We start from the raw sequence: 13,319 nt of genomic DNA on the forward strand, positions 1-13,319 counted from the left end.
AACAAATGTTGATCTTAAAACTCACCCTGAAGCGTGGTCACACCTCTTGAGTATAATTTTTTCGCGCTGTGCAACTGCCAGATCAATACCGCCATCGTGGACCCGTGCGAACATAGTCCCGATCTATAAAAAGGGAAATAGAGCGGACCCATCGAATTTTCGCCCAATAGCCCTTTTGGATTCGATAGGGAAATTATTTGGATCTCTCCTTCTGCAACATTTTCTCAGATGGGCAACCAACGCCCCCTGTCAAGACATCTTTCAAACAGGATTCAAGAAGAACCTGGGTACGAACGCGAACATCATGATACTGAACATTCTGAAAAGCAAGATATTCGAAGGCAAACCAGACTTATACATCACGTTTATTGACCTAACACAGGCCTTCGATAAAGTGAACCGTACCAGATTATGGCAGAAATTAACCAACTGGAAATGCCCACCAGAGATCCTGAACCCGATCAAAGCCTTATACTCAGACACATCAATGAGAGTAAGGTTAAACCAACAAGGGTTCCTGTTGGAGGAGATAAAAACATCGAGAGGCGTAAAACAAGGATGTCCCCTCGCCCCCGCACTCTTCTGGACTTACCTAGGGGACTTTCAAGCTTCCGAAACACTAATCCGTTCCTTTCCACCGAAATTGGGAGGAACCTTGATTAGCCGCCTACTCTACGCCGACGATTTGATCCTATTAGACCAGACACCTATAGGTCTCCAACGGCAGTTAAACAACTTGCAAAAGTATATGGAAGAAAACAATTTGGAAATCAATGTGTCTAAAACTAAAACAATGAGACTCCAAAAAACTCCAAGAAAAGCAGAAAAGTCCAACTTCTGCCTCGGCTCCATCCGAATCGAAAAGGTGTATAGCTTTAAGTATCTAGGAGTCACACTTGACAGCTCGGCGAATGATAAATCAATGCAAGAAACCCTTATCGATAAAGTTAAGAACTTAGCGAACCAGGGAAAGGCAATTGACCTCAAATTCGGTCGTTACTCCATAATTCCAGTAAGGGACTTCTACAAAAAAAAGGTCATCCCTACTGTAACCTATGGTACAGATGCTATGCCTAATCTACCGGCAGAACTGTGGCCCAAATTGGAGGCGCTATTCTGGAGGAAAATACTGGGTCTCCCGAAATCGCCGCTCAGGAGAGAACTGGGCTTGCTATCCTTGAGTACCTCGGTGGCGTTGAATAGCGTCCTACTATACAGGAAATGCATCATGCCAGGGAGCCCTTACGTTTATCGCCTGATAAATCAGGAATTGGAAATGAAATCATGTAACTCGTTACTGAGATGGGAATCCACCATGCTGGCCCTCCTACATTCAGCCGACAGTTGTAAGGAAGAGTTGATAACCAACCCAGTCAAAACCTCTAAAAAAATCAAAGAGTGGGACTGGATTCAAACCATAGAATCAGCTAATAAATACAAACTTACCAGCCATCTTCCACCGTTCTTCAAAAAACAGGACACACTGCAAACATACCTTAAACTTTTTCCTAGTAGAGCAGCTCGGCTCTACTTTCTGAGAATCCGTTTAAATCTCCTGGAGACAAATTAGATCTTGGCAATAAGAGGCAGATCAAACACAAGTCAATGCCGTTACTGCAAATCCCGAACAGAAAAAGAAACGATCCGCCACCTCCTGTTGAATTGCCCTAAGACTCGAGAGATTCGGGGTATCTATTTGAAGAACTGCATCTCCGACTTCACAGCAACCGACGAGGAGACCTGTTGGAACAAGTTGATTGCAGGCGACAAACAGGGATGGGCTTTGGCGACTGTAAACATCATGCAATACATCATTAATTCAAAATGTTCTTTAGAAGCTTAGCCTTTAGCTGCCCGCCTGTAGATCGCGCAAATATAGACCAGTCACAAGCCAGAGCTCCCTCCATGCAGGTTCTCACCGGCTCGCCAAGACACCAGACGAACCATTTTCAGCTGTTCGCCTCGTCCCTCTTTGAGACCAGAGACCTTCCGGAAATCAGATACTAACCATTGGAAACATTGGAGGGGAATTGCAGCTATGTATTCTTCGTTTTGTAAAAAAATCCGAAGGGATTAAACATAAAAATAAAAAAAAAAAAAGTTCTATTGTTGTTAAGAAACCAATAAAAACATTTTTTTTAAAAAGCTGCTAGAGCATGTGTCCCACTATGATTACCGTGGTGTGCATTTTGTTACTGCTTGCACCTGGGACCAACAAGGTACATGTGCAGAAAATAAACTGTTGACATATGGTGGGGCCATCACCAAAATTTCTTTCAGTTATAGAGCTGCCACAGTTAGGCCACTCTTACAGCTTTATAAATCTCAGGCGAGACAAGCTGCTATATATGGTACTGAACTGTGGGGCAACTTAAATTGTAAAAAACGTTGGATAGCGGAGAATGGGTTCCTAAAGAAAAATATGAGATTACCAGTAGGGACATCCACAATTCTCATCCAAGAGGAAACCGGTCTATCAAATATTGAGGATGTGGTAGCCCTTATGCTATGTCAATCTTATACTGGATTAGATTGTAGTGAGGAGCGCCATCAATTCAAAGATGCCATCAAGGATCTTTTGGCCCAACCCCGGGCCCATCCCTGAAATGTTTTTATGTTAAAATTTGGCTGTGGGCAAGGTTTTTCTGATTTGTGAAACTTTTCTAATGTCATCGTGTCCAATGATAAACAAAGAATAAAGACCAGCTATTGTCAGAAAACTGAGTCAGAGCACCAGATTAGAGTGCATGTGTCTTCCACCCTGAACGTTTACTGGGAAAACAAGAGCCACGGGTTCTCTGAAATGTATCTGGACCTAATGAGACCCAGGCTTCTAAGATCATTGTACCTAAAGTTTAGGTTTAGTATACTCCCAGTGGCTGCACTCCGTAGCATTTGGAATCTGTATGGAACTCATGGTGGCAACAGTAAAGACAGACACAAGTGCTCACAGTTCAACGGGTGTTTATCAAACAATGAATGCAGGGTAGAAAAACGCCTAAGCTAAACCTAAATCTAAGATGGGAGAAAGCGTCGACTATCAAATGAAAAATAAGGCAGTCCTAGTGGCGTGTCAAAATTAAAAGGGTCTATACTAAGAAAAACCTATTGCCAATTCCTTACATCTAATTACAGAAAGAGTGTGGGATAGGGTATCAAAAAATAAAGGAACTAGTGTTCAAATAAAAGTCAGGATGCGATTGCCTTGAGGTCTCCCTTACCCACTTTTTAGCACGGGACAAGGTGGGTCTCTGGAGCACAGCATATGCTCGAGCCTTCCCCGCACAGCACATACTTGAGCTTTCTCAGCAAGAGCCGGCAGTTCCTTTGCAGCTACCAGGTTCTTCGATGCTAAAGTATCTTTGCATTAAAAAGTCTCTTGCCTTCAGGGCCTGAGGTATCCAACAAACGAACACAAACAAAAAGTTCTGTTACCCAGTTCACGTTGGGTGATGGCTTCACCCCTGGGTCCCCCTCTTCCGGTCGCCGACACCTCACTTATATTATTCAACCAATCAATTGAACATTTCCTTTCTCAATGAACTTTGGGTGATGACTTTTCACCCCTGGATCTCCCTCATCCGGGCTCAGAACCGAAATGACAAGGACAGTTCACTTCTCCTTCGAGGGGATTGGGTCCTCCGACGTATTCCATATCTATGACATGTAATCACCACAGCTGTGCTGCTTCGGAAACTTTTTTCGGCGTCTGCGTCCTGCGTCGATGACGTCGACGCGCCGTCGTCGAGGACCTCCTCCGACGTCCGACGTCATCCGATGTGATAAGTAGGACGCACGACGCCCGTAGCCTCAGTTCCGTTTTTTCCACAAACGTGTTGCTTCGTGACTCTCGGTTAACGCCTCGACTCTTTGGAGTTCTGTTCTTCTCGGTTCTTCGAACCTGTTCATTTGTGAAAATCCTTCGTGTGAAGATGTCTTCTACTTCGTCTTCGACCCCGCGTCTGGGTTTCAAGAAGTGCGGGGAGTGTGGGTCCAAGATGTCGGTGACTGACTCGCAAGACGCCTGCCTCTGGAGCCTCGGGGAGGCCCACAACACGGATGACTGTATCGACTGCGAGTCGCTCACGTCCAAAGCCTTACGCGAACGTAAGAAGAAGTTGTCGGTAGGTCGGGTGTCCAAGCCCCGGAAGTCGAAGTCTGCGGGGCTTTCGACGGATGATTCGAGGGGTGACTCTCCGCGTCATTGTCGGAAGTCTCGTGGGTCTCCTTCTAGGAGTCGGTCTCGCCACTCCTCAGCCTCTTCGAGGTATTCTCGGAAGCGCCGACACCGGTCGTCTTCCAGGTCCTCTTCGGAGGACTCTGCCCGGCACGTCGCTTACCCCACCAGCCGTGCGGCGCCGGAGGAATGGGCTTCCTTCGGGAAGAAAATGCTGGCAATTCTTGAGTCGCAGGGTACTAAGCCGTCCGCGCCCCCGAGTGGGGTCGGTCGTGAGAGGTCGAGAGACACCGCTCGAAAGAGTGGTCAGCACGAGTCACGGGAGAGGTCCCGTTCGGACAAGGAGACTCGCTCTCGACGCGTTCGAGACCGTGTGCACCTGTGAGGTCTTCGAGGAAGAGATCGACGTCTGAGGCGTCGACAGGCTTTCTCGAGGCTCTAGCTCCGAGGAAGTCGTCGAAGTCGTCGACGCTCAGTTCGTCGAAGGACACGCTCGGGGCTCCGGCTTCGAGGGCTGTGTCGACGCCGCCGATGCTGGCGGCGCTGCATCTGACGTTGTCGCCGATTTCGTCGACGCCAATCCTCTCGCCGCCGATGCCTGTTCTATCGACGCTGGCGCCGATTCGCTCGACGCCTTTCGTGTCGGAGGTTCCCCGTGGCACGGGAGAACCCCATAGGAAGGCTCTGGTTAAGAGCAAGCACTCTCGGGTGCCTTCTTTTCGCCACCTGGAATATATTTCAGAGGCGGATGAGGATTCTGATGGCCTGGTTCCTAGTCAGGTTCCAGATGAAATTGTCTCGGGCCACGGTCTGTTTGATGATTTGAGGCAGTCACTGCATGATGCCAGTGGACTGGACACCTCTCCGGAGGTGGAGTTTTGTAGGCCTGAGCCTGGCTCTCATGCCGATTCCTCGTACCGGCGCCTTATGGCTAGGGTTTCTGAGTACTTGGGATGGTCTGCTCCCCCAGGGGAGTTTGTGCAGGATGATCTAACGGATATCCTTGATGTTGGTCCCCTAACTGACCCGGTACTGCCGTTCCATATGGCTTTACAGAGAAGGGTGGCAGCGGCTTGGACTGCTCCGGAGAGTCTCCCGGCGGTGGGCAGATCCTTGTCGCGAAAATACCGTCCAGCCAGTTGCGCCCCTTGCTACTTGACCAGGCACCCCACTCCTGAGCGTTTGGTGGTGCAGGCGGCCACGGCCCCGGCAAAGCAGGCGTCGTACCCTACCATCCCTCCTGATGGGGACGACAAACGTTTTGATGGCTGGGCGAAGAAAGTGTTTTCTTCTGGTGGTATGGCGCTTCAGGCGGCCAACTCCATTTGTGCCTTGTCTCGTTTCACACACACTCTGTGGAACTGTGTTGCGTTAGCGGCTGAACATATTCCCGAAGGGGACGAACGGGATGGTTTCCTTGCTATGGTCCAGGATGGTAAGGATGCCATGTGTGAGTCCGTTCAGTCGGGTTTGGACTTAGCTGAATGCGTCAGTAGGTCCATGGCGGCGAGCACAGTGATACGCAGGTTTGCGTGGTTGCGGAAGTCGGGGTTGGCTCCTGATGTGCAGTCCCGGCTCCTCAACATGCCTTTTGACGGTGAACACCTTTTTGGCAGCAAGGCTGACGAGAGCCTTGAGAGGTTGCAGACCTCAAAAGCTGCAGCGAACTCGTTGGGCGCTGCAGTTCGCCAACCTCTGCCTTTTCGTCCTAGGGGACAGCAGTGGAGGGGTGGTTCCTTTCGCTATTACTCGTCCTTCAGTAAAGCGAGAGGAGCTGGCAGTCAAAGAGGCCACACAGGGGTGTACCAGAGGTGGATGACAGGGTACCCGTGGTGCCAAGGCTGCTCAGGCAGTTGCCTCTTTGCCCTCAGGTAACGCCGCAGCCGCTCCCACTCAGTCATGAGGCCATGTCCTATGGTTCGCCGGTTGGGGGAAGGCTGGCGCAGCATCTTGTAGAGTGGCAAGCCATTACTTCAGATGTGTGGGTTCTGGAGATCATAACCCACGGCTACTGTCTTCCCTTTCGGCACAGGCCTCGCGACAATCCACCGGGGAACATCTCTTTGCAGAGTCCGGATCCGCTCCTTGCGCAGGAAATTCAAGCCCTGCTGGAGAAAGGCGCCATAGAACTGGTGCCTGTATCGGAGAGGAACAAGGGATGGTATTCCCCTTATTTTTTGATTTCGAAGAAAGACGGGGGTTTGAGACCCATCATGGACTTGCGCGGTTTGAACAAACTCCTCAGGAAGGACAAGTTCAAGATGGTTACTCTCTCTCAAGTCCTCCAGGCCCTTCAGCTTCAGGATTGGTTGGTGTCACTCGACCTCAAGGATGCTTACTTCCATGTGCCGATCCATCCCAAGCACAAGAAGTACCTGAGGTTCGCGGTTGGCGACTCGCACTTTCAGTTTCGGGTCCTGCCATTCGGATTGACCTCCGCCCCGAGGGTTTTCACCAAGCTCATGGTGGTGGTGGCAGCGCATCTCAGGCAAGGGGGGATTCACGTCTACCCCTACCTGGACGATTGGTTGATCAGGGGGAGCTCTCCCGAGCAAGTCCTGGATCATCTTTCCGTCACCTGCCACTCCCTTCACAGGCTGGGCTTCTCCCTCAATTTAAAGAAGTCCCATTTTATGCCAACACAGCGGCTCCAGTACATCGGAGCAGTGCTCGACACTTCCCTGGGGCAGTGTTTTCCTCCCCAGGTGAGGGCTCTTCACATTCAGCAGATGGTGCACAAGTTTCAGCATGCCCAGACGCTCCCAGCGTTTGAGTTCTTGAGGTTGCTCGGCCTCATGGCATCCTGCATTCTTCTGGTGCCAGAGGCTCGCCTGCGGATGAGATCTTTGCAGTGGGCACTCAAGACGCAATGGTCGCACTCCTCCGGCAGGATGTCGGACCCGGTTCAGGTGCCGCCCTCGGTCGCCCGGGATCTTCTGTGATGGGCCGTCGAAGGCAACTTGATGAAGGGGACTCCATTTTGGCTTCCCTGGCCGGAGGTGACGATCGTGACGGATGCATCCCTCACGGGATGGGGAGCTCATGCCAACGGGCTGACAGTCAGCGGTCGTTGGTCTCCGTCGGAGTCCAGACTCCATATCATTCTGTTGGAGCTGAGGGCCGTCAGGCTAGCCCTGAAGGCTTTTCTGCCGACTGTGCGAGGAAAGAGTGTCCTGATCCTGACGGACAACATAGTGGCCATGCACTACCTCAACAAAAAGGGGGGGGCATGGTCACTTCCTCTGTGCAGGGAGGCGATGCAGCTCGAGTTCTGGGCCATCCAGCAGGAAGTTTCGATCTCGGCAGTTCATCTGGCCGGAGACGAAAACGTGACGGCGGACGCTCTGAGCAGGCAGAGCGCGATCTCTCACGAGTGGGAGTTGGCTCAGGAGATTCTCCTGGAGATCTTCGCCCTTTGGGGGACCCCTCAAGTGGATCTCTTCGCCTCCAGTGTCAACCGGAAGTGCGAAAGGTTTTGCTCGCGGGAATTTCCTCCAAAAGGAGCCTTAGGAGACACGTTCGTGGTGGAGTGGTCATTCCCGCTGCTGTACGCGTTTCCTCCAGTCCCCGTCATCCCGCAAGTGCTGCGGAGGTTACGGAAGTTCGGTTCCCGGATGATCCTCATTGCCCCGGCGTGGGCTCGGAGGACGTGGTACCCGGACCTTCTCGACTTATCCATCTGCCCTCCACGTCGTCTTCCCTACCGAGACGATCTGCTCTCACGGGAGGGGGGTCAGGTTCTCCATCCAGAGGTCAGATCCCTCAACCTTCACGCTTGGCTTCTGAAAGGTTGAGGTATAAGGATTGGGACCTCCCTGAGGACGTGATGGAGGTGTTGCTTTTGGCCCGAAGGCCAGCAACAAAGTCTCTGTACCGTTGCCGTTGGCGTAAGTTCTGCGACTGGTGCAGAGTTCAGAATGTGGATCCTTTTGCATGTGACATCCCCATGGTTCTGTCCTTTTTACTTTCTTTGGCCCACAGGGGCTTGCAAGTGGGTACCGTTAAAGGTTACCTGGCGGTGCTGTCCATCTTTAAGCGCTCGTCTGAAGAGTGTTCTTACTTTAAAATCCCTTTGATTTCACAGTTTCTGAAAGGGCTCACTAATGTGTTCCCTCCGTCACCTTTCCTGGTGCCCGGTTGGGATTTAAACCTTGTTCTTAAGTTTCTTATGGGTGCTCCGTTTGAGCCTTTACATTCTTGCCCTTTGAGGCTGTTAACTCTGAAAACTGTGTTTTTAGTTGCGGTTACTTCCGCTCGCAGAGTGAGTGAGTTACAGGCACTTTCAGTTAAGCCACCCTTCACTGTATTTCACAAGGACAGGGTTGTCCTTAGAGTTCGTCCTTCTTTTCTTCCGAAGGTAGTGACGGAATTTCATTTGGCCCAGAAGGTTGTTCTTCCGGCATTCTATCCTCCTCCGCATCCTGGTAAGGTAGAGGAGAGGCTCCATAGGCTTGATCCTAGGAGAGCTTTAAGCTTTTATGTTTCACGCATGTCCCGGGTCAGAGTGGACGATCAACTCTTTATTGGTTACGCTGGAAAGCGTTTGGGGCAAGCTGTGACGAAACAGACTTTGTCTCGCTGGATTATTTTGGCCATTTCGGAGTGTTACCGCTTAGCGGGTAAGGACCCACCGGCTGGCTTGCGGGCCCATTCTACCAGGGGTATGGCTGCATCTACTGCCCTGCAGAAGGGTGTTCCTATTCGCAACATCTGTGATGCAGCCACCTGGGCTTCAGTACACACATTTGTACGCCACTATTCCCTCGATTCCATCCGAGGACAGGATCTGGCCTTTGGCAAGGCGGTCCTTTGCTCTGCTATTTGATTGGCTTATCTAAATTTTGATTCTAAATTCTTTCCCTCCTCCTTGCTCTGGTACTGCTTTGGGAGTCTGTCATAGATATGGAATACATCGGAGGACCCAATCCCCTCGAAGAGCAAGTTACTTTCTTACCTGGTAACGTTCTTTCGATGGGATGGTCCGACGACGTATTCCATATCGCTCCCTCCCTACCTTCCCCGCTGCAGAATTTCTTTTGCGATTGCAGCTTATGTTCCGCAAGGCTTTGTGTCTGACTGGCAGTTGACTAATGTCACACGTTCTGGGGGAAAAAACTACAACTGAGGCTACGGGCGTCGTGCGTCCTACTTATCACATCGGATGACGTCGGACGTCGGTGGAGGTCCTCGACGACGGCGCGTCGACGTCATCGACGCAGGACGCAGACGCCGAAAAAAGTTTCCAAAGCAGCACAGCTGTGGTGATTACATGTCATAGATATGGAATACGTCGTCGGACTATCCCATCGAAAGAACGTTACCAGGTAAGAAAGTAACTTGTTCTTCTCTTGCAATACTTCTTGTTTTCAAGAATCTTAATGTCTTTTTAAACAGTTTATCATGGTTCACCCCTGTTGGTCGACCTCTCTCTGCCGGGTCCACTCTGGCCACTTTTTATACAACAGTTCACTATGGAAATCCCTCGCCAGGGTTCACTCCTCCTCAGCCCACTGTTCTTAGGCATGTCAGGTTCTGCCCCTTTTTGTTAGCATCCCTCTGCCGGGTTCACTCTCTGCCAACCTATATGAAACAGTGCACTATGCGGGTTCTAGAAACTGTCCCTTCTCGTTAGCTTTTCACCCCTGGATCTCCCTCGTCCGGGCTCGGATCCTAAATGACAAGGGGGTGCTTCCCTTCCCCTTGTCTTGCAATACTTCTTGCTTCACAAGTCTTGATGTCTTTTAAAACAGCACTTCAGGCTTTGTTCCTGATTGTCGGCTTCCCTCTTCCGGGTTCACTCTCGCCATCTTTTACAACACACTATTCATGTGCTCATTTCACCAAGCGGGATTCATTTCCCTTTGCTTCTCAATCATCTGTAGGTCAAAGACTTTCAACAGTACAGAGGATTTTACAAGACCTGTGTATAACCACTTTGACCTCTTTTCGCCTCTTCCCAAGGGCTTCTAGTCCTGGAGGTTTCCACCATCCGGTAATTGCCCCAGGTTTCCTGCTTGAGTACCCACGTGGTGCCGGACTTCTCCATTAGTGGTTTTTCCCCGCTTTCCTCAATCGTTTCTTTAAGTCTTTCAAAGTTCAAATTAGCCGTTGGCCACTTTTCATTCAACACAGTTTGGTTGCTTATCGATTGTCCCCTCGACTCACCCGCTGTGATGAGCTGCTTGCCTTTCTTTATCCTTGGAGTCAAGGTTGGTACCAGCGAGACCAGCGTCCTTCCCCAGCTTGGTTATCAGTGGAGGAGGGTCTCGCGTACGGTAGACATTTGCTGCAACACATGCTGGCTATTAAGTTTCCATCTGCAGAGGTTTCACGGGCCTTGATCCGAAAGGGCAAGGTTACTTCTCTCCTTGTCACGCTCTCGTTATTCGCCGTCTTTCGCCTCCTCTTGAATTGCTGTGCTGAGCTAGCAGTCTGCCTTGCTCGTTATGTGCTCTTGTGTTCCATCTTTTATCGGTGTGGGGAACGGATGGGTTGTCAGGTGTGTGTGGTTGTGGTCAATTGCCTGACCCTTTGGTCGGGACATGTCAGATAAACCATTTTATCGTCAGTCCGTTGTTTGTCGTGACGGGAGAAAGTGTTTGTATCGGAAAATGGAGGGGGCAGTGTTTTGGAATACCTTACGTGGTAGAATGGGGAGGAGGTGTTATAGGGAGTTATAGTCTTTGTTCTAAGGGGGTAGGTGATTTCGGAAGGGTGGGTTTTGGAGGGTTTGCGGGCAAGCGGGAATAGCTGGGATCGTGAAATAAACGAGGGGGATTGTGGGAACTGTAGTATTTTATCTGAGCAGGTTGGGAGTGCAGGAAATAATCAGAGGGACGGGTCGAAGAATGATGGGGAGTATTCGAATAGGGAACCAAAAAACAGGGATTCTGGGATGGATAATCTTTGGGTGCAAGCGGTTTGGGGCTCTTAGTAGATTGGCACTGAACGGAGGGGCCATTTGATCTGGGTCGGAGAGATTTAATGGGAGGAGGTGAGGTAGAGTTGTTGTATCCTACAAAAGTGTCAAAGATTTCAATACCGCGTCTCCCTTGAGTTATCCCTCTGATTACAACCTTGGGTTCCCCCATCCCGGTGAGCCTTTCTCGCTCTTTCACCCCTAAAGTTGGGATCTGAGCAGATCAGCCCTTCATTGGCCACCTGACTATGGGTTTCTTGAGGTTCATTATGTGAGATACCCTCAGGTATTTCGCAAATCCCAACAAAACAAACAAATGCCTACATTGTTTGGACAGGATCAAATAGATGGAGCATTTGCTTGTTGACTGTCACTAGTATTTACCAAACAGAAGTGCCTACCTGAAACCGAGATTCCATTAATGCAGTATGTGATTCTAATGAATTTGAGGAGTATCTTATTGCATTTGTTGATTGTGTTACTTTAATTAATTGCAATCCTATTGTGTAATGCTGACATTTATGGCGCACCGCTGAAATAAAGTTATTTGACTGTTTTAATAAATGATTAGCAACATTTTGAAAAACTGTTAGCATATCACGGTGCAGCACTCTTAGCGTTAAAATGGTTAGATTGGTGGAAAAACACTTCCAAGGTAAAGTTTAGAAATTCAAAATGGTGTAAATATTTATTTTTCTATTGCCAGTCGACTGTTCACAAAACAGTATAAAAACAATTTCATATGGAAATAGAGTAGGCTTTATATTATTTGGTTATTTCTTTCCAGCCATCACATTTATCATGCCTCCAAAGGATTTCATTGAGTAGTAGTGACAAAGAGGAAATGAAAAAAGGCCTTCATGAGGAATCCACACACAATCCTCACATTGACAGATTTGGACAAGATGATACTTTGAATTCAGAATATGGTATGTATGATTGGGGAACATTTGTATGGTTTTACTGTGGAAAGGCATAGTGTAATTGCTATTTTTCCCATTTTGTTAATTTGATGCATAAACAAAGCATCAATTTTACTTTCGGCAGAGTAAACAATAATGCATTTTGTGTAAAACATCCTCCCGTCTTTAACTATTATAGAATGCCTCCACAATATAGCACATTGGGTTTCCAATAGAAAAAGGCAAACCAATGCAACAGAGCCAGACCTGCCACAAAAAAATGAAAAGAATGTTTGAACTTAACACGCGCGAATCATCATATGTGAAGTTATTAATATTGCCAGGCTAGGGGATGGATGAACAAGAGGTATTTCTACAACAAACACGATTCTTTTCTTTAAGAACAGTATACGCAGAACAATGTCTGATGGATTATCTGAGTCTCAAAGCCCAACTAGGGGAATGCAGTTCTTCCCAAATTTCCCTAATATAGATATATCCTGAGGGCACTAGCTCTCCCAGTATGTTTCTTGTTTCAAACATTGTCTCCGGTATAGAGCGCCCAAACACATCTTGGCAGTCTCTCTGCTAGGGATATAGTGTCTTTGCTTGCTTCCTGACAATATCCTACCATCAAGCATCTGTTTGCTTCCGGGTTTTGTCAGGCTGTTATATTGCTTCCCACTGGCCACGGGTTGCCCTACTAGTCGTTGCCGAACATTGATCTAGGCTGCTGTGGAGAACTCACCTGGCCGCTGCCCCCCCTGCTCCTGGCATCTACCCCTATGACTCTTACCAGCGGGTCCCGTGGCGTCTGTCTCCCCGCAGGCCCCCTCTACCCAGGTTCTGCACCATGCTCTGGATTGGACTGCTAGCTGCAACGGGCACTGTCACCAACTGCTGGGCCTCCTGATCATCTCTACCTGTGAAGTGCCCCGAGACCCCACACCACTTGCTGCTCTCCTCTATGCCCACATTCGCCTTGCAGCGTTTCCACCAGTACTGCTGCAGCGTGCTCCCTGTCAGCCCCTCTACTTGTACCAGATCCCTGCTCCATCTACATCTGCACCTCCTCAAACTTGTTGTGTTTTTCTTCCCCTGGGCTGAACGTGACATCTGACGACTTCATCTGCACATTTTCAGCTGACCCTCCCCCTGCTGCTCCTCAGCCTATTCTCCTTCCCTTGCTGCAAGCCAAGTACTCCACCGTAGTCCCACATCCTGCTACATTGGGGCCGTCATGCATGACTCACTGCACCTCAGTCCTTCACCACACTACTTGAGTCCGTACCATCAGCCGATGCTGATCTCCTCTCTCGCA

At 49.4% G+C, this 13,319-nt stretch overlaps 1 protein-coding gene across 1 annotated transcript in view; it reads left to right on the forward strand.

Annotated features, from left to right (window-relative positions):
* The window catches only part of LOC138541775 (bromodomain testis-specific protein-like), a 651,829-nt gene that overhangs the window by 154,608 nt on the left and 483,902 nt on the right, over nt 1-13,319 (forward strand). Inside the window, exon 3 of the mRNA XM_069641784.1 lies at nt 11,884-12,025. Within this exon, the coding sequence (XP_069497885.1) occupies nt 11,884-12,025 (142 nt within the window). The remainder of the gene's footprint in view (nt 1-11,883; nt 12,026-13,319) is intronic.

Source organism: Ambystoma mexicanum, chromosome 1q, assembly GCF_040938575.1.
Source record: "Ambystoma mexicanum isolate Mex_15411 chromosome 1q, UKY_AmexF1_1, whole genome shotgun sequence".
In the NCBI taxonomy this organism is placed as follows: domain Eukaryota; kingdom Metazoa; phylum Chordata; class Amphibia; order Caudata; family Ambystomatidae; genus Ambystoma; species Ambystoma mexicanum.